Here is a 21,458-nt window from a genome sequence, read left to right as displayed (position 1 = left end):
GACACATGCTGTGTATTTCATTTCACATTCAGCTGTTTCTCATTATCTCCGCTTTATCAGTCGGAGACAATGCTACTCCAACAACAACTGCACTTTTCAATTATCGAGAAATAAGAAATGGAAAAGCTGTCGACACAGGCCTGTAAACTCACTATCACACAGGCAGCTGGAGCCTAATGAAATACCTCGGTGTTTCCAGTGCGGGGTAGAGACTGGTCACTGTGGCAAGTGGTAACAAAAGCACATTTTGTTATGAGCAGGAATCAAAGCCTAAAGGCTTAGCGTCTGACAGAATGAACAACATATTGATGCTGTTGTTCGAGGCTCAGCAGAGGTCTGACATGGGGAGGCCGTCACAAGAGGAAAGACGACGGGTCATTAAATCCACATCTTGAGGAGCATGAGTGTGTTCAGCAAGCTGCCAATCTGCCCATTAGACTATAAGATACTCAAATTGGACAAATCTTCTATGCTGTTTGTTCAGCAGATAGGTTTTAAGTAATACGGGGAGTTTTAGCACAAGTAACAACATTCCCTGTGTGTGTTCGTCATCGTTCACTGCTCAGAGCAAAAAATAGAGTTCTTAAGATGTAGGGATGCAGCTGGTGGGCTGGGCTCCCATTTTACACTGATATACACTCACCAAGCACTTTGTTAGGGAACCTGTACACATGCTTGTTTATGCAGTCATCCAATCAGCCAACAATGTGGAAACAATGCAGTGTATAAATACTGCAGATACAGGTCAGGAGCTTCAATTAAAGTGATACCGCACACTTAAATCTACATCATGACATTTATATATGTTTGACTCTCAACTCTGAGATAAAGAGTTTGGGGGTTTTTGTTGGAGGCTTTTGATTATGGACTCTCTTGCTTTATACTTTTACCTATTTCCTTGTCATTAGATTTGTGTAGAGTTGTTTTTCCCCCCATGAGTTCTCCGCTTCCTGTCTCTGTCCTGTTTCCAGCCCTTGTGATTGTCTGCACCTGTTCCTCATGTGTTTCACCTGTGTTCAATCAACCCTGAGTGTATGAGTCTCTAATTCCCTTTGTCTTTGTCGAGTGTTTCCTGTGTTTTTTCAGTTTTATTTTGGTACTTCTAACCTAGTGTTTGGGCCGTGCTTGCTTTTACCCTGTGTTTTATTAAAATAACCACATGCACATCTCAACTCTGACAGTTTAGTCTCTGCTCTCTCTGCACCAGCCACTTGTGCAAGCAGTTTAAACGTCTCAAAGCCCTCTACGACTTACCACACTTCTGTTGCATAAGTGTTTGCTGCCACAGGAGTTGAAGCTCATAGCTAGACAATGTAGATAAAGTGGCTGTGTGTGTGTGTTGACAGTTTTCTAAAAGAAAAAACATTAATTGCACTGAACTAAAAGACAGACATGAGGGGGGGTCAGATGTGGAGTGTGAATGTTGGGCAAACATTTCTGAACACGGATCTGTGTCATGTCTGTCTCTGAAAGTGTTTTTGTGTCTCTTCAGGGTGATACGCCAAAGAACAGAGCAGAGAAGGCTCAAGATGCTGAGCTGGCAGCCTATCTGGAGAACAGACAGCATTACCAGATGATACAGAGAGAGGACCAGGAAACAGCTGTTTGAAACTGTCAAACTTTATGAGCAGGGCAGAAATGAAGAAGCTGTCGTCCTCCTCTTCTTCATCACGATGAGTCCGAGGCTTAAATGTGTCATTCCAGAGCGGAGGCCGAGGAGTGAAGGTGGACCAAATCTAAACCCAACATGCGTTTAATGGAGATTATGGCAGAGATGACAATGATGACAGTGACAGTGACACAAAGGGTCGGAGCTTGTGTTGTTGAAGGTCAAGATAAAGAGATGTAAAGTCTTTCCTCTTCTTCTTTCTACAGGAAAGTAGAAGCCCTTCAGACTGTGGACAGAAACTTGATGAGTTGACACTAGAAACTCTTTCATCTCAAACTAATTCCAACTAAAACTGATCATCTGCCATGAATTAATGATACTGAAACGTTTGGTGGGGTTAGACGGTCTCAGTTTTGTTAATGTCTTAGTTGAGCCTTTCAAGCCTTAAAAAAACTAAATGCACCAGTCAAGAGTTTTTCTTTGGGGCGGGATTATGAAATGAATAGTGAGCGCAGTGAAGACTGGATGAGTTCACTGAATATCCAGCCGAGAAAAAGGGTAGTGATGGAAATGTCAAAGGGTCAAAACCAGAAGGGTTCATCTTCAGGGGGCCACAGCTGAGTTCAGGTTTGTCAGACCAGCATTTTATGAAAAACCTTGCAATGGACCGAAGTTCTGACACTTTGATATGATGGTTTTCACTTCAGGGGATCCTGAAACCTTAAGGGTCCATCTTCAGGGGACCATGAATACCCCCCTCAAAGTTCAGGTGAATCAGACCAATGTAATGGAACCAAGTGCTGACATTTTGATATGATGGTGTTAGGTTCAGAAAACATAAGGATTCATCAGGATCCCATTTATTCTGCCATGAGAAGTGAATATTGGAATGAAGCTGTGTGGTTATTTCACTGAGCATCGTTGTGAACCTGCTTTACTTCTTTACCTCACCTATTCAACATTATCATTACATTGTACATGCTGAATTGTTGATCGAAATGTTCTAGAGATAATTATTATTTATGTGTGTTGGGGGGTACAGCAATGGATCAAATAGACTTGTCTGATTATGGTATTGTTAAACTCGAGCAAACTATATAAACTTGTGCCAAACTTTAAAGTGACGTAACAGTTAAAGATATAGTTCACAGAAATGTACGACAAAAATAACAACAATCCAGATCAATGCCAAACGCTACCAGTGCCCATGTGGACACAGTCACCTCTGCAGCCACATCACTATCTTTGGATCTGTAGGAGTTTTAGAGCAGCTAAAACAGAGAAGTTTGGAAACGTTTTAGTTTGAAAACTCTGGGGCAGAGTTTTAATATAGCTGATCAGAAACTGAAATGTTTGGAAATGACGTAAATGAGAAACATTTTATAGAACGTAGTAGTATGGATGGAGCCTGAGAGCTTTGTGTATCTACATAAGTCTGCTAAAGCTTCACTTTGGACGATTTTTCATTTTCTAAATTGGATTGGCAATCACACATTGGAATGCAAGTGATATTTTTCAAAAAATATTTGCTTTCATTTGACATAAATTATTTACACAAGTTCATCCTCATTGAACAAAATAAGATCCAGCTCATTCCCAGTGTGTTGTCATCCATCATGTCATCCTGCTAACACACGCACACACACACACACACACACACACACACACATCTGACCAGACAGACGTTCACACTATGCTCCGAGATGCAAAGCTCAGACGCGCTGCTGGGATGAAAAGCCAACGCTGCGCAGCAAGGGAACGAACCTCCAACTCTTTTATAGTTATGGAGAAAAAAAAAGTTTCTGTGCGCCAAGAGTTTTGATGGTTTGATGATTTTTTTTGTACAGCGTATTATTGAAATATTCTCTGACTTTGATTCAACACAGCAGCTGCCGAAGAATAAACTAACTTCACTGACCTTTTCTTGTTTTGTTTTGCCTGTGGAATTTAGCATTTGAACTGTGTTGGTGTTTTCAGATTAGTTTTGCTTTGACAGTAAACTCTTTCATGTTCTGCATCGCAGTGATTAGAGCTCGCTAGGTTTTTTTTTCTATTACATCTGAGGCCAATATAATGTTAATGCTCTCATATTTAGGATTCTGCTTTTTGTAAACACGTTGGTATAAAATAAATGGTTTTAATTTTCAATTTTTTTCTCTTTAAATTTCTCCCTCTGCACTTGTTTTTATGTTCTTTGATATTTGTATCATTTGTTTTGTAGTCACTATGAAGAGAATAAAAAGATGAAGTATGTGTGAGAAGGTACATTTATAATGTTCTTGTGCTATCATTGATATGGGATTAGATACTTTATTAATTTAGCATTTAATTATTCCTGTTTCGTGATGATATAAGGAGTTGACTTCACTCGGTCTATCATGTGCCTCAAGAATCCCTGTCAAGTGAATGTAGTTGTAGCCCACTTAGGTAATGATGACAGGACGCACGCATGTCAAACAAAACTCGTAGACAAAGTGCGCTATCAATGTTAAACCAAGTGATTGATTCAAAAGGTCACACTTATTGTGAAATCACAAAAGTAACAGAATCTGAAGCCACCAAGTGCAGATGGACGATCGTCCTGCATCCTCTTTTTATGAACCAAACAACAAACAAAACAAAAGCCAGGCCTTCTTGTTCTCTGCAGACTGAAACGTCCCCGAAACACAACCCGGAATTGGATGTGTCACGTCCTGTTGGTGCTCCTGTCAGTGTGTGCGTCTCAGTGGGACTCTGCTGTTCTCTGATTTATGAGATTGCGTGCATTAGAAACAACACACTGAACAGATGTCAGGATACTGTTCCTGTATCTACAGGGAGATGAACTGGGAATTGTTGTGATTGTCTCTGAATCACATTCATGTCCTTGAGTTTCAGGATCCTCTCATGTTTGTCTGTTTACCTGCCACCTCGTCTCCACTGGTCACCGGCTCGCCATCTTCAGTCTGCCCCCCCGGCTCCTTCTCCCGCCTGCTGCTCAGTCATCCAGCCCCGCTCACAGCTCAGCATTCCGTGGCTCCGTCCTGCAAACTGTCATTCCCTCTTTGCCCTCAGGCTTTGTCTGTGAGAGTCCTCATCTCTCCAATAAATCATGTTCTTCTTTTCAAACATTCCAGATCCTGAGCTGAAGTCAGAAATATATTATTTTATTGTTTATCACTTGAATTACAGCATTAAAGTAGAAAATAAAGATACTTTTTCTTGTATAATAGAACCCCCGCTCCCTTTTTACCTGATTCACCCTCAGACTGGTGAGTCAGTGATTCAAGTGCAAATAAAATGGTAATTGATTCGGACTGTCAGGCTGAGTTTGAAGCGAGCAGAGACACATACATTCTCTCTGAGATCAAACATCAAGTGAATGTAAATGTTGTTTTCTTCTGAGAAATTGTGAAAAGAACACAAGTCTTCTTTTGTTTTATCAGAAACATACAGTCCCTGAGCACACAAGAATATGAGTAGCGATGAAATGAGATATGCATTGATTATGGTATTGATCGGGTGTAGCTGCGAAAAGACACAGGAAAATTAGCATCAAGCCTCTCTTCACTTTACCCCCTGTTGTATTATGAAAATCTGTGAATGATTTAAAGAGCTGTGCAAAGAAAAGACCAGAGAATGTTTGCTTTCATTTGCATGAATGCAAAAAAAAAGTTCATTTTTAAAGCCACTTCAGCTTCTAAATCATTCTATTGTCACAAATTTATACTGGGGGAGGATGTCATCAGTCAAACCAGCCCGTCATAGCTATGCAAAATCTACCTCGTTAGTCGACTGTTCTTTGGCCTCAGAGGTTGCGTGTTTCTTCTCGGCCAGCTTGTCAACAAATGTACGCCTGTATACAGACGTCTTGTGCACCCATTCCCATAAATGTTTAGCAGGCAAAGAATATCAATTTCATTTGATTCACATCCTGATCGGAAATTTATAAGGTAACTAGCTCCTTTCACTGGGCAGCAACAAATCAGATCACTGCTGCTCACAGAAAGGCAGATAAAGGTCAATTAGTGTCTGACTTCTTACTTAAACTTTATTTTTCTGAACCAGAGTTCTCTCACCTTTTGTGTTAACCCACATTTACATTTTTGCCACCAGTTAATTCAGGTGTCGCCAAATCAAGCAGGGCTGAGATCTTGGATATTTCCATTTCAAGGTCTCTTCAGGGACGACAGAAATGTTCTTTTAAAGTTAGTCGTTCATTCGCTTATAGGTCTAAAGTTGGTAAGAACAATTTCTTCTCTGTTCTGACCCTGAAGCAGACCAACTCACCTTTAGAGGAACTTGGTTTAAATACCACTTGCCAATAGAGTTCCTAATGAGTCCATGCAGGATGATGCACCTTCTGTTATTTCACACCTAATCATTCAAGCGTTCTCTCCAGTTCAGATTTATTGATCACTGAGTATTGTTGTCAGTACTTAATGAGCAGCTGTATTGTTTTTTCCTGAGAGCAAGGAGCCTGTATTGCTTATTTTTACTTTGGAAGTGTTATTCTATGAGTAGTGTCACACTCTAACAGAGGTTTCACTAGTTTTACAGACGACAAGCTTCTTTAACAGGGACAAAATGTTACTTTAAATACAGAAGCTTTCAATCCACACCGAGTCTGATCGATCCCAACAAGCAATGGCTGTTTGAATGGGTCAAGTACAGACCTCTGACATTTCCTGTCTTATAATTATCCCAGTGAGCTAAGCATATAAATGCCAATCTGCCTGTGTTAAAAAAAACAGGGGCACAAATGGGGTGGTTCACACACTGTATGTCTTGTGAACATTTGAAAACATATTAGAAACTGATTGGGGAAGACGACATATATTATTTAAGTGTATGACAGCAGGAGTTTACAAAAGTTCTCACTCCCTTTGACCACCATGCAGCAGCTCACCAGGGAGTCGACAAAGAGACATCAGTATTCATTTGAAGTCGGGCTCACATCCCGAATTCCAACTCCTGGATTCACGCCCCTTTCAGCTCAGGTGCAACTTGTTGCAAGCTTTCATAAACAGTCTGTGGTGCGGAGAGAAGATAAAAAACTTTATGTTCATCCTACCTGGTTTATCTGCAATGAAGATTTGTTGTTTTATACTGTTCCCATTAGAAACAGTAGAAAATGAATGATTAACTGTTACTTGTTCATACAATGTTAAGCAACTGACACATTTTTCCAGACCCAAGTTCACAGCTTTAAAAAATAAAAGCTCTGTAACACAGTCCGCCTGTCGCTAACAACTGTTGTAGTTTATCCAAGGACGAAGATGCTCAACTCTGTCCACAGACTGAAGGCGCACAGTTTATTCCATTTTTATTAATATTGAAGGTATTCTGAGTCCACATTTGTCACTGCACTCCGCTGGACGAAAAAACACAAGTGTGAAGCAGATAAGATGAGTGGTGATGTTCCACGTACAGACAGGTTGGTGGAATTATTAAATAGATTATACAGTATATTTTCTCACACCATTTATAGTATAAACTGTAACAAGTTAGGTTTATCTTAGCTTAACACAAACAGGATCAAATGTAAGAAATGAACAAAGAAGTGAACCTTTCTACTAATTTTAGATATTTCCCTGCTCATGGCGAGGAATCCACGGAGCGACAGAGGATATTCTAATTTACACTGTGACACAGGTTTGAATCCTGATTGATACAGCAGCAGACGTCAGTGATGGACCGAGGCACAGACGTTACATGATTTGAGATTCTGGTTCTGTGAGAGCTCTTTATAATGCATGCTGCCGCATCCGTGCCTGTGAAATCGCTCCTCATTTTCTCATTGACGAGTGCAAGCGAAGTTCTCGTGAATTATTGAAGCGCCGGTTCCGAGGTTGTTGTGGTGTCTTTGATCAGGAGTTTGACACACTGCCAGCTGCTCTTATGCTCATTTGCAAAGATTAATCAAACTCTATTATCTCCTGTGTAGCAGGGGATAGCAACTGTAGCAGCTACTTGTTACACACACATTTTTTAAATAACACTGTAAACTGATGGTTCAAAGCTTATTACAGACCAGCTCATGAAAAACACTCATTACTTAGGTTTTTTTCATTAAGATTTGGGGTTTTCAGTCTCATCAAGTGGCCTCAGAGTGATTCTCTTATTTTTTGTTTAGTTACAGAAAGTTTACCACAAAGCTGTTTAAATACCATCAAACTCTGATACATTATCACTGTAAGATTGTTATTTTTCTCTTTCCTTCTTCTGCTTTTCTTTATCTGTTGTTGTTGTTCTATAAATTATTGGCGTGAGATGAAAAGAGACGCATGAATTGATTTGGCCTCGTCTGATATAAGTCAAAGATACACGATGATCAAAAGTAACAACAGTAACTGAAATGGGAATCTCGAAGCGATGCCTTTATCATTTACAGAACTATAGAAACAACAAATAGGTGGAGTGAAAAGATGAACACACAGCGGTGAAATGGAAACCTGTAGCTTCTGGCCTTTGTCTCATGGAACCAAAGTTTGCAGTGAAGTGTGTGTGGGTCAATCGTGAGTGTGTGTGTGTTTGAGGGTGTGGGGTGAATGAGGCTAATGCAACCAGAATGAACTGGTTTGGGAAACAAAAGCTGTGGGCTTGAGGAGGTGCATGAGTAGAGAGGCAGGAGACCAGAGACAAGTTTCCCCCTGACCTGATCGCCTATAGACAAGTAAGTGCTCTGCTCTCTTCTGCTCCTTCTTTACCTGCAATTATCTAAACTGTAGCTGCTGCAAAATGAAAAAGAACCAAGTAATCAACAATTGCTTTACTTTGTTTTATAGCGTTGACCGTTAGAAAACACGTCTGTCTGTTCTGTGGAACATATATCTCACAAAACATTTATCTTATGAGCTTCACAATTGGTATGTCTGTTGTAAATAGCCAGAGAAAGTGCACTGCTGATATGTGCATCCGATACTTTCAATAAAGATTGAATCTCTGTAGCGGGGGGTGTCTTCCTCCCCCCTGGGGTCAGATCAGCAGGTCGATCAGGGAGAGTGGCAACAGGTTTGCAGGATCAGGGCTCAGAGAGTGGAGGGGCTGGGCAGACTCAAGCTGACAGAGAATGGGTGAAGTGTGCTGCATTGGATCACATTTGAATCAACCTATTGCATTAATCTTCTGTATTTGTGCACATACATTGAGTTGTGAGGTCAGCAGAAACCCAGAGTCCAAACTTGGTCTTGTGTTAAGCGTGGTTTCTATTTGTCTTCCTGTTTAGCTCACCTTATACTTACCAGTGCAGGTGGTAGGGTCCAGGCAGGTGAGGCTATAAAGGTAAATGCCAGTGAGCGATGAAGGGGGGGGGGTGGAGAGGGGAGTTGGCAACTTAATGTGAGGCTGTAGATGTTTCCCAGTTTTGTGCTCTTTCTCTCTTGTATGATTTCGTTTTGTTGGATTTCCCAGAGTTCATTTTGTCTTTCTGTTGTCGTACCTTTTTGTTTCTAAAATGCAAAACTCCTGCCTCTTCAGTATTCCCTTTTTCCTCCACCCCTATCTGGGGCAGTGGCGCTACACAAACCGTGGGTCAAAATAACAGCCACGTCTTTTGATTTTTTTTCATTCCACCATATCGGCCTGAAGCAGACATTTGTCCTCAAAGTAAATGCATTTCTTTGATCGCTGTTATATTTTATTTTATTTTATAGGTTTCATTTTCGAAAAAACACTGTCTATAAACTAATCACTGCAGATAAACCAGGTAGGATGAACGATACGTTTTCTAACATCTCTCTAGTGTTTATAAAAAGCTCTGCACACAACATCCGGCACACAAACAAAAAGAAATAACAGTATATAGTAGAACAAGCAATCAGCCCTGCAAACAGGCGGGTTTGGAGCTTGCACTGATGTTACAATAGAAAAAATATTAGCTTTCCTAATAACTCCTAAAGTTTTCAGATAAATTGCTGTTTTCTTACACTCTCCACTGAGACTCATAATTACTTGTGGTTTCTGTGTTTGTGTTTTCCGAATTAGGTGTTAAGAAGAACCGATTTTTTTTTTTTTCAAAGGCACACATTTCAGATTCATATAAAGCTCCGTGCTGTACACTCTCACTCCTCTGCTCCTCTAACCCTGTTTTGTTTGGTGCTTATCATCTGCCCGCTGGCTTTCATTAGTCTTTATATAATTGTCCCATTTCCTAAGCCACATCCCAGCCCTTTCCCCTCATCTCAACTTTGAAATTCTGCAAGTGAAGCTCTTCTGTACACAGTCCACACATTCTGTCTATGGCAGAGAGGTGGAAATTTGGGGTAACGTGTGTGTGTTTGTGTCTCGGGCTGTTTAGGGTTTGATTAAAAATGTTTAAATTGTGTTTTTGCTTCCTGCTGATGCAGGCAGCTTGGTTGTGTTGAATTTGGAACATATCCAGTGTGTGTGTATGTGCGTGTGTGTTGGCACTCAGGCAGCTGGGTGCACGGTTGGGAGAATTACATGTTATTAGTGCTTTTTGCTCATTTGGCAACATAACAACTGGTGAGCAGTGACTGAAAGTAGAGAGGGCATATACAGATGTACAGAAGCCGCACACATAGAACTATAACTAAAATGTGTGTGTGTGTGTGTGTGTGTGTGTGTGGAGGACAGACCCTCAGTAAGTTTTTATCAAATGCCAACTATATAACAACAGGACTTGTACAGCGAGAATAGAACTGATGTGTGATTTTATATATACAACATATGATCAAGAATCATTTTTGGATCTATAGAAGCTTTAGGTCGTGTCTCCAGTCCTTTAGGATGCACAGATTTTTCAAACTTTGCAGAATGCCATTTTCTGACTTCTTAATGTCACTTAAACTATGACATCATAAGATCAATATAAGCTCTATTGTTTGCAGAGATATCTTAGAAAATGTGTTTTTCTGACCATATTTTTTTTCCCTCAACCTTTTATTGACCAGCTCCAAAAGTTAATCATCTCGAGATACCCCAACCCTCACCGCCACACACACACACACACACACACACACACACACACACAAACACACACACACATAATATATAAATAGAAACTCTGAGACCCAGTAGGTCTTATTATATAAGTCAATAATGCGTGTTTAGTATTATTCTGTGTTGGGGTAGAGAGTGTTTACACTGGGTTTCCACCAGAGAAAGAGTTTGTTACATGTTTACCCTGCAGCGCCTGCACGTCTCATCTGTTCCAGGCCCAAAGTAATATTTATGGTTGTGAGTCAGATGTTATCTTTGCCACGGTCAAGTGTTTGTTGATTTCTTCCTTTGTCTTTATTTTTTATACAGTCCATTCTGTCCACAAAAAGATTATTTGCATAGTAGCAAACTGTGTGTGTGTGTGTGTGTGTGTGTGCTCTTGGTATAGAAGGTCATATCAGGACCAATAAAACATTTCCATCATTTCCACTGGACTGCTTGTCAAAATCCCTAATTAGAGAATGAACAGAAAGACGCACACATGCTGTGTCACCAACTCTCAAAGCGCCCCCCCCCCCCTCACTTCTAATGTGTTGGACAGAATCCAAACTTCAAACTCTGGTGGCTGGGGAGCAAAATTGGTCTTTTTCAAAGCTCTTATTAAGCAGAGCTTGTCAGATTAAAAAAATGAACATGCCACAGAAATTCACTTTGTCACCCTTTTATTAGGAAGTGTGTGTGTGAGTGCTATTAGTTATAATCCTAGTTCTGCAGTACAGACAAAGCCCTCTACAACTAAACTATGTAACGAGGAGATAAACCTGAATGTTCACTCTGTTTTGTGTATATGTGTGTTAATAAGTATAGCACAAAGTACAATAACTAGAATATGTTTTATTGATATTACACACGTTCCCTTTATGACATAGTTAGTAACATTATTAATAAGATACTCAGTGTATTTACCCTCTGCCAGTCAATGTGATGCAGAAATCAGATGTTTAAAGTGCATTTATGAAAAATATTTTCTTTAGATTTAGATTTCTACTGTCTCTAGCATCAAAGATCCTTGACCTTAACAATTACCAGAGTTTGATTCTGATTTTATTACTTAATTTCCTTTCTCTGACAAACTGATTCCAATAACCATCACGACCCAGATGAAATCTAATGAAATGAAATCTTTTTCTTTGTCTGCTTTCATGTTCATAAGAAAGTCAGAATGTTTGGTTTCCTGTTGTGTCTTTTGGCAGACGGACCTCCAGGCACTGACAGAGAGATGCAGAGCAGAGAGAAGTCACTCGAGGGAGTTTATAGTTTTTCTCTCTGATGACCAGGGATATTCTTTCTGGTGGCTCCAGCATTTCACATCTCCACAGTGACAGCAGCTTAGCGCTCACAAAGAAATGTCAGTGGCGCATTATATTTTTCTTTATCCTTGATCTAAATCCCAAATGTCAGACCTTAAAAAGCAGTTTGAAATCTCAAGTATTTATCTGAACTGTTCAATAGGTACGACTGAATAATCAAGTTGAAGTCTGGGGGAAAAGTTGAAATATTATTTATTAAGATTTTAACAAAAAGCAACCCAGCAAGTCTTTGCCATGGATTGACAGTGCTGTAAAAATACGCATGAGTGTCCCAGATTCTAATTCAAATGTTATAAATATCATATACAGTATACAGTATCCATAGCTAGCTACAAAGCACAGATACAGAATATGTCATGTGAAGTAAACATTTGGCTGATGTAGGCCGAGCGTCCTTATAAAGGTTTGATCAGCCCAGTGCAGACTCCCTGTCTGCCAGGCAGCACACATGCAGGATGTAAATGAGACCAGTGTTGACACACATTCGTATGCAGCCATATTTTTCAAAGCTGTTATGCAAACAAATCCTCCAATGCAGGGGTCCTCTGTGAACCCACAAAGACTGGGGGCGGGGCTGTTCCTGGAGATACCAGCCTCCACAGATATCATTTCCTGAAGTGACATTTCTGTGATTAAACTGCGACAGCAAAACTCTAACATTAAATTACTTTTCTATCAACATAAGAAGGACAGGTTGTCAATTAAAGCATTTAGACCAAAATTATAGTTTCTGCATTTGTGAATAAGCAATTGTGAAAAGGCAGTTTTTGTTTAATGGCGCTTGAAAAAGGACTCTCTCTGCACCACTGTGTTTGAGGAATATTCCAGCTTGTCCCAGAGACAATTATAAGATGAGGAGCTTGTTCAAAGTGATGAATGAAACGACAGCACAACATCTGTGTGAATGTTAATAAACGCCCCTATCGCTGAATAGGGCCTGTTTATCAAGATCAGGTTCTTTTTCGGGTGATGTCCCACCTCTCCAAAAAATGTCAATGGCAATCTGCTCGGTAGTTTTTGAGTCTTTTTGCTGACAGCAGCAAAAACAGCATTGAAAACATACATCCCTTGGCGGAGGTAATAACATCTGCCTCTGTTAACAGCTGTTAGCAGCTCTGAGGCCTAATATTTACCCTTATCTCTGAGCCGTTGAAAAAGTTAATAAAAATGTCCTGTTCATTTCAATGTGAGACTCGACAATGATACACCTGCACACAATACTTCCACTGCTACAGCTCTGCTTCAGGCAGATTTTATTGGAGTTATTGCTCAATAGCCTTATAAGCAATATAATGAGACTGATTTTATCACTTAATTACCTTACTGTCATACATGGCCCCTGTGCTCGTGTATGTGTTATTGCTTTGTTATTGCATTATTAAAATGTGAAATATGACATTTGCTATAAAATATTATATAACATATGTTACTTACATGCACATGCATCAGTCAGTTTTTAGTTATAGGAAGCATCCTGTTGTTAACCTCTAACCTCAAACAAACTTCTGTTCCTCCCTCAACACTGTCTGGAATCAATGATGTTGACCTCTGACCTTCACTCTGAGTCTTAATGAGCGTGTTATTTACTATCATTACCCTTGTTATTTACTAGGTTGTTGTTTTTTTAGGCAGTCATTTATTATAAGGAGTAATAGTAAAACAATTAGAAAATTAATAGCAGAAATTCTCATATCTCAGTTCTTCCATTGTTCTGTAATCAGCAACATTATTTTAAAAACCCTTGTTGCCACAGACTCTATATTCTTTATTCCCCTTGCTGCGACTTCAGTTGATCCTTGAAAAGCTCGGAGTGGTTTCCTCATGGGACGCTGCTGCGGTGGTTTTCAGCTCCCGTCCCTGGACAGGCTATTAGAGCAGCAGTGCATAATTGCAGCCTGGATGGTGTTTGAGACATGCACTCCATCGTGCTCCACCAGCTTTGCTTTGCACTGTGGATCACCGACTTATAAAAGAGACACTGGGAAAAAAGTCATCAGATGTTTTGTTTGAGCTGCTCATAGAGACACCACTTGGAAATCTATGTAAGCTACACATGTAGTTCTGAGCCCGTTCTAAACCTGCCTGCAGTTTGCTTTGTCTGTGTTTAAGCACTGGAGCTGCTTCAGAATGATTCCTTGTCATTAGGGAGTCCTCCTCAAACAGTTCTACAATATACTGTCTGCGCTTTTATATACAGTTGAAACTTGTGTTCATCCTACCTGGTTTATCTCCAATGAACATTTTACAGTCAATGTTTTCATGTTTGTTAAGCAATCGACTATCTCCAGATACAAGTTCATAACTTAAAAGCTCTGCAATCCAGCTGGATATATAGGACTGCACCAACAAATGATCTTTGTGATACTCATGAAATTAGTAGGTTTATTTATTATATGCTTTTAAACTTATTTCACATTGTGGTGTGCATCGAGCTGAAGGTTCATGGTTGGCCTTGAAAGAGCAGTTTTTAAAAAGGTTTTCATCACATATCCTTAAACTTTGTCTTTGTGGAGCGTGCGGCCTCCTCATGGCCTTCCACGACAGTTTGTTCTGTTCTCATGAAGCCCCCCCACAATGAATCTCACAGGATGTGACTGAAAGCTCCTCAAAACACGAGTAAGTGGACCTTGTGACTAATAGGTCGTGATTCAGGTGATTACTTTACTCACTTTTTTACTCGAAAAGAAAAAGAAACTTTTCCCCCATGCGGATCAGATCACGTCAGCCCTGAGGCGAGGGGGGGATACAGGAGATGTCTGACGCTGCTGGCTGGTGTGGCAAAGCTAATGATGGTTAATGATGCCTGTTGGAAAAGTTGAAGTCTGAGCTTGAAGATAAAACAGTTTCGTGGAGTGAAAAATGTGTGCTTGCTTATAGGCATCTATCTTCTGATGGTCTTTTATTTTTTCATGGCAAAGTAAAGCATCATTTCTGGAGATGTGTTCGCTGTGCAGCACGGCTATAGATCAATGAAGGAGTATTTTATATATTTGTTATTAGCAGCTCACCACTGTTTCTTGAAACACTCTTGTATAGATAGATGTTAATGTGATGAGATACAGGTGAAATATCTGTGCACTGTCTAAGCAATTGCTGTAATTGCACCCTAATAACTAAGAAACGTGCATGAACAATGAACACAAAGTTTCCTAACTTAAATCTGCACCATAGACGGGGTTTTTTTAAAAGCTCCGCACACACACAAGCTCCAACGCACAAACAATTTACAAGTGACAGTATATTGTAGAACTGTTGTATGAAGGGGACCAGTGTTCAGCAGTCCCCTGTTGGGTTGTTATGAGCACTGATGGAGGATGTGAGTGTAGCAGATAATGATTACACGTACACTAACCCTGGGCTGGGAGTCAACTCTTAATGGCTCAGCAGATGTGATGCATGTGAACCTTTGTGATGTTGATTTTCCCTCTGCTGTGTTTCTATAGGATGAGGGCTGCACTGCTGCTGCTGTTATTCGCTCTCATCACCGCTGTGGCTGGAGGGAAAAACAAAGGTCACCATCCAGTCCATCTATTTCTCTGTCCCTTTTTGTTGTTATTATGAATAAGAAGTTTTTTATTTCATATTTTTGCATTCAGTGGGAACATCTGTGCATTACAGAAACATGTAATTCATTTGAGTACAGTGATGTCCTGCAGATGAGCTGCACATTGTTATATTTATTTATATACTATGGTGTAATAATCTGGGCATTTAAAAAAAATACTTCAACATTTTGGAAAAGTGTTATTTTTCAGTTGACACAAGGCTGTGATATATAATGTCTATGTTAAATACAGAGCTGGAGTCAGGATGTAGTTAGGCTGAAGGAGATGGGCTGCAGGGGTTTTAATGGCCACATCCACCATCAGGTTGTTCAAAGAGGAATCCACAGAAAAGTGCTGCGGCAGAGCATAAAAGAAACATCATAGCTCTGGATCAGGAGGAAAGATCACGACTGGGCCCAAAGATGTTAGAGACACACACCCAGGTCTGATCAGCCTGTGGTGGGCCTGCCGTAGCAGAGGGTGTCTTGTGATTAAAAGGCCAAAACATGCTAAGGCAGCTAAGGTACACAGCTGATGATATGTCTCTGATGATATTATCTATGTATGTTCAGTCAACATGTATTCTTATGCATGTGTTTCAAAGTTTGTATGACATGGGCACAGTGGAGGTGGATGCATGATACATTTCCTTTCACTAACACAAACTACTCACAGCATTACAACTTAAATACATACTGATGCATGTGGTGTAAATGCTACACAAGTCCGAAACACCAAAGACCACATTTCTCACATTTGTCTCTGAGTTTGTGGCTTTGCACATTGGAATAATACTTATAACTATGCATGTCTCGTCTAAAATCACATGTTAATGGACTTTATTCTGCTCTTAGAGAAAAACAAACCCTCCCAGTATGGGTCAGAATGCACCGACTGGCGCTATGGCAACTGTGTGCCTAGCAACGGAGACTGTGGAGCAGGATTTAGAGAGGGGTCATGTGACCAGCAGACCAACAAGATGAAATGTAAAGTACCATGCAACTGGAAAAAAGACTTCGGAGGTACACACAAACACAAACACACACACACACACACACACGCACACACACACACACACACACACGCACAGAGTGAGAGATAAACTTAGACAAGACAAATTGTATGCAGTTCAATGTAAAGTCTGCAACTAGAATCAATGCATTAGATGTGACCTCGCTCTATTGTCCCTCATTAGACAAACTGACGTTGACTGAATACAGAGGCAATGGAAACAATATAAAAGCACTTGTAACATGTGTTGCAGCTTTAACTGATTCAGCCCTGAATATATGTGATGCAGTGTTTGTTGCGTGTTGTCTGCAGCTTGTACAACTTTTTAGAAATTGTGCACTCAGGGTTGTGATGGGTTTTCAGTTTTCAGGTTGGTCGTCTAGTCAGAGAGGCTTCAAGTTGCACTGCTGCCGTGTTATTTATTTCATACAACTTGTTACTGTACAGGAACACTAAGCAAACTTCAAACTAGCTTAACATGGAGGTTGTAAACTAACAAATTGTAAAATTGAAGATTTATTAAATGAAAAAAGTTGTGGTAGGTTTGACATTGCAGCACAAAGAGTGTAGGTGATAGCAGTTTATACATGTGTTATGGTTTCCAAAGAAGGAGGTGTTTTAATTGAGAGTTATTTAAAGTGCCCCCTGTGAATGGGGAAGGATAAGCAATTTTCATAATCCCAATAGATGAAGCTTGCAGGCATATGTATGAGAATTCAGTGGTAACCAAGTCCAAGGACAGTCAGAGCTTTTAATAAATAACTAAGGCAGGACAGATTGTGTGTGAATCAAAATTTCATTTTTGGAATAAAATAGAAATTGGTGGAATCGGTAAATGTTATCTAGTTGGTGAAAAGCTGATGGTAGACTTACAGCATTTTGAAAAGACTGTCAATAGATTACCATGAAGTGAGAACAACAGATTTAAGACCATTGATATATATGAAATAATATTTGATTAGCATGTGTAATCTGATGGGGCCCTGGGTGGAACCTTGAGGTGCACTAGATTTAACTGTGGAAGGTCGAACAGGTTAGTGCACATTGATTTATGTTTGACAGGTAAAACATGGAATAACACTGATGCAGAACCTTAGAAGCATGTTCAAAATGTAGCTGTTTTTAATGCCCCGTGTATCTACAGCCCCTGATACACTGGTTTCCACTGGACTCTCCTGCAAACAGAAACTGAAAATTGAAAAGCCATATCACTTGTGTTCCCTTGTCCTTCTAGCTGACTGTAAATATCGGTTTGGCAGTTGGGGAGATTGTGATCCGGGCTCCGGCTCAAGAACCCGAACAGGGACATTGAAGAGGGCTCTCTACGATGCAGAGTGTCAACAGACTATTTCTGTGTCCAAACCGTGCCAGGGAAAACCAAGAAAGCAAACAAAGGCTAGACTGACGAGCTCACTGCTGGATGTTTCTCAGTCTCAGTCGAGAAGAAGGAACTCTTTGGCCTCAGCTTTAGTCACGAGCAGTTAATAGTTGATTTGTTGTGTTTTTTTTTGTGAGTGTGTGGAATGTAGTTATTAACGCCACCATGATCAGTTAGCAGCTTCTACATTAACCTGATTTACATCTGACTTCACTTCATTAACTTTCCTATATGATCGATAGAATATTTGCCAACATGAAAACAAAATATGTATTTTTTGTCTTGTAAGCAGGTGTAAATAAGTTTTCTATTTAATTGAGGACTGTTTCATGAGCGCCCTCTTAGTGAATTCAATACAATACTGGTCTACTGAGTGTAACCCTACAGTTGTGAAAATTAACCAAGAAGATATAAAACGGCCTAAATGACTTCGCTCTAACGCCAACTTGACTTTTGGAGAATGGAAAAATCTCCTTAGCCTCTGTCCAGCACTTTTGTGTATTGAGTTGTAACAAACATTTGCCCCTGGTTCCACAGTTTCCCCTTGTTGTCTTTATTGCTTTGTGATACCTTTACATTCATCTCCTCTTCACCCGTTGTCTTTGTCGTTTGACATTAGTGCCTATTTTTGTGTGTAACAAATAGAAACAAAGCCATGACTGTCAGAAGCAGTCGTGTGTCTGACAGCTGGACAGTGGCCCCAACACTTAGAGATTTATAGCCTGATCCCCATACACATATTTCTGTGCCGTCCTCGACCATGACGAAAACATGACAGCAGCACAGAAGTCTGCATGATGAAGCGAGCATGACCCAAAGCTTTATAACCAACCATCGCAGCTAATTCTAAATCGAAGGGATATCTGTGTTATTAATCTTCCTTTACACCACTATCAACTTTAAATAATGTGAAAAATGTTGGCTGAGGGCGTTCTCAATATCTGCGCCCTCACCACCAAGCCTTTAATAAAATAAATGCACGTGGGCTCCGCGCTAGAGATGGGAGCTATTTTAATTTCCAAGTTGTCCCAGCTTGTCTTTGATTCTGAATTATTTTATTAATCTGGGATGTGTCAGTAGCAGACAAACTTTTTTTACTGTATGCCGGAGAGCTGGGGCTGATTGTGGCTCGACAAACACCATCCTTTTCTATAATTCTAACCACCACTGTCACTAGTTAATCAAAATTGCCTTAGGACCACAGAGGCTCTCCATAATCCATTACGAGTCTTTCACTTTGAATGTTGTTCATACATTTTGACTATTTTCTCCACTGTAGCTGTAACAACACATCTCAAACTTTTTATGAATAACTAAAAGTGGATATCGCAGGACTACAGGATCTCTAAGGAATTAACACAGCTACAGAACTTAGTTGAGCAACTCACGGTTGTATGAAAAAAGCAGAATCTACTCTTTGTCCTTGACTGTTAAGTTGCTGTTACTGTGTCGTAATATTATAACAGTTACTAATATTTGTTGATTATTAAAGGCTGACACATTTCTCACTATGACGCTAAGTTCTGCAGCTTGTGATGTCGATGATACGGTGTCATGTGACTTTGAACTCATTTTAATGACCTGATTTGCCTGTCTCTCCACAGCACATTCAGTCTCACACATGTTTTCACACACCTAGGATCCATCAGTCACGCCTTTGATGTAGGTTGGAGAAGAAAGCTTTCATCAATAAATAAACAGCACCCTGCTGAAAATGGATTCTGCTGTCTTAATTTCTGCCGCCGACACACATCTGGTTGAGGCTCCGCTGGTGTCGTTTATCCAGATGTTTGTGACCTTTTCCATTCACCTTCAAGAGACTTCCCAACGTCTTTTCTCACAATATTCAACTTTCAGATCTTTCTCTTGGTTCTGCTTTTGATTTTATATTCTCTGTCTGTTCCTCAAGGGCTCTTCTAAGGTAGTTGAGACGTCGCACACAAGTGCAGTAACATTTATCACAGCTGCAAAAACCACACAGTGGAAGCTCAATCACAGCAGAAGTGAGCGACAATGGATTGCTGACCATGAAAACAGAATGACATTTTGTTATGCTGGGGCTTTTTCAGGTGTGTTTTCCAGTAACAAATCCAGAGACAAATTTTATTTTTAAAAAACTCTCACATAACCACAGCGTCCATGGTTGGTTTCCAGCTGTGGACCTTTCCCCCCCTCTCTCCCCGTGTCTCCTGTCCGACTCGTCACAGTTGGTCCGGTCTAGTTTTTAATTTGAAAGTGGGACAAGTCGCTGCAGTGACTCTTCTGGAATTGGTCAAATGGCAGTTTCACAGGACGATGCGAGATGATGATTATACAAAGCATCATGCTTTGTACGAAACTACTGAGTGGTCAAAAAAAATACACAAAAAAGAAAAGAAAATACACAAGGTGCAGTGGAAGTCCAAATAATCACTTCCACACAAAAACGAAAGAAGGAAAGATTAAATAAATAAAGTGCAAAGGAAGTTGTGAGGCTGGTGTGCAAAGAATGGTGGTAGAAATCAGGTATGTATTTATGACTAGCATGCAAGAGGTATATACAAATATATATATGTACCCAGACCACCTGACCACATTTAGTACAAGTGAGTTGGTGGGAGAAGCTCTTTTTGTTCTCTTATGCCTTTTCCTCCAGGAGTTAGGTTATATTATTTATTTATGTTTGTTGTTTTGAGCATTGCTCCCCTCTGACATTAATAAACTGCTGCCCTCGAGTTTTCTTAACTTTGATTGAGGAGACACACTGCATTTTATGTCGAGGTTTCCCCGAGACCAGGGATATAACAAGAGGATAAGAGGTAGAAAGAGCAGACGTCTGAAGTGGTAGAACTATTTTGTTTAGTCCAGCTCAGTGACCAAAGATCTGGCAGAGGCAGAGAGAACTAGGCTAATTTTCTATTATACAAGCAGGCATCTTTAAGCTTACATCCATTTTGTTCAGACCACAAGAAGGATGGAAGTGCTGCATCACTGCCCACATCTGTAAGCAGTGGGTAAACTCCTCAATGATAGCAATGCTAAGAACAATATCTGCAGTTAGAAGTGAAAAAGAGATGAGACATTACAGAGGAATATCTAAGTAATGGAACGTGAAGCTATACAGAGATGAGCCCCTCATGGAGAAGGCCTCAGAGAAAGCCTGGCAGGAATCACAGACTCTTACACGATGGAGCCCCGCAGGACATTTTATCTCATTTACTAATGAGCACGGCCTTGTCAAAATTTAATGAGCTTTTGTTCTACACTCCGCGCTCAGGATATTGGATAAGAGCACACAGAAGAAACTAAAAGTCAAAGAGGTCATTTTTGTTTTTGTGAAGAAAGTGCTTGGTGAAACACAGCGCTCCAGTGCCTGTCACATAGAACTGTGTTTGCAGGCCTCACTCTGAGCTGCAGGAGCCACTGGTGGGACCACTGGGGACGTGATCAACGATTCTGAGGTGTGCTTAACTTTGACCTGACCTCCGTACTGACCTCTCTGTGTCTTGGATGCATATGTATTCACAGATGTAGTGCTTCATTCATTCATTCATTCATTCAGTCATAGAATAAGAAAGCATACTGAAACACAATCCTTTCAATTGTCCGGTTCGGCACTGTAACCGTCATAGAGCCAACTTCCTCCATCCCCTATGTGTATATACATATGTATGTGTATAGAT

At 40.3% G+C, this 21,458-nt stretch overlaps 2 protein-coding genes across 20 annotated transcripts in view; both read left to right on the top strand.

Moving 5' to 3' along the window:
* LOC109639029 (diacylglycerol kinase zeta) overlaps positions 1 to 3,874 on the top strand; it is an 80,963-nt gene extending 77,089 nt beyond the window's left edge. For all 19 annotated transcript variants that reach the window (XM_069520484.1, XM_069520483.1, XM_069520482.1 and 16 more), the window contains one exon: positions 1,493 to 3,874. In XM_069520484.1, coding sequence (XP_069376585.1) covers positions 1,493 to 1,609 — 117 coding nt within the window. In that variant the 3' untranslated portion in view covers positions 1,610 to 3,874. The remainder of the gene's footprint in view (positions 1 to 1,492) is intronic.
* An 8,007-nt stretch (positions 3,875 to 11,881) lies between these two features.
* Positions 11,882 to 19,515, top strand: LOC109639030 (midkine-like). The gene is made up of 4 exons (XM_069521388.1): positions 11,882 to 11,900; positions 15,306 to 15,373; positions 16,262 to 16,429; positions 17,653 to 19,515. Coding segments are annotated over exons 1-4 (489 nt in total). The 5' UTR covers positions 11,882 to 11,898; the 3' UTR covers positions 17,904 to 19,515.
* Positions 19,516 to 21,458: the final 1,943 nt, after the last annotated feature.

The sequence above is a fragment of the Paralichthys olivaceus genome, chromosome 24, assembly GCF_024713975.1.
Source record: "Paralichthys olivaceus isolate ysfri-2021 chromosome 24, ASM2471397v2, whole genome shotgun sequence".
In the NCBI taxonomy this organism is placed as follows: domain Eukaryota; kingdom Metazoa; phylum Chordata; class Actinopteri; order Pleuronectiformes; family Paralichthyidae; genus Paralichthys; species Paralichthys olivaceus.
Note: the sequence above shows the minus strand (reverse complement) of the source record. Positions and strands in the feature narration are given on the sequence as shown.

Bases quoted from the DNA above. Each gene is read 5' to 3' on its own strand.
- LOC109639030 (XM_069521388.1), top strand. The intron at 15,374-16,261 runs GTCACCATCCAG...TTCTGCTCTTAG, and splicing joins GGCTGGAGGGAAAAACAAAG to AGAAAAACAAACCCTCCCAG. The intron at 16,430-17,652 runs GTACACACAAAC...TTGTCCTTCTAG, and splicing joins CTGGAAAAAAGACTTCGGAG to CTGACTGTAAATATCGGTTT.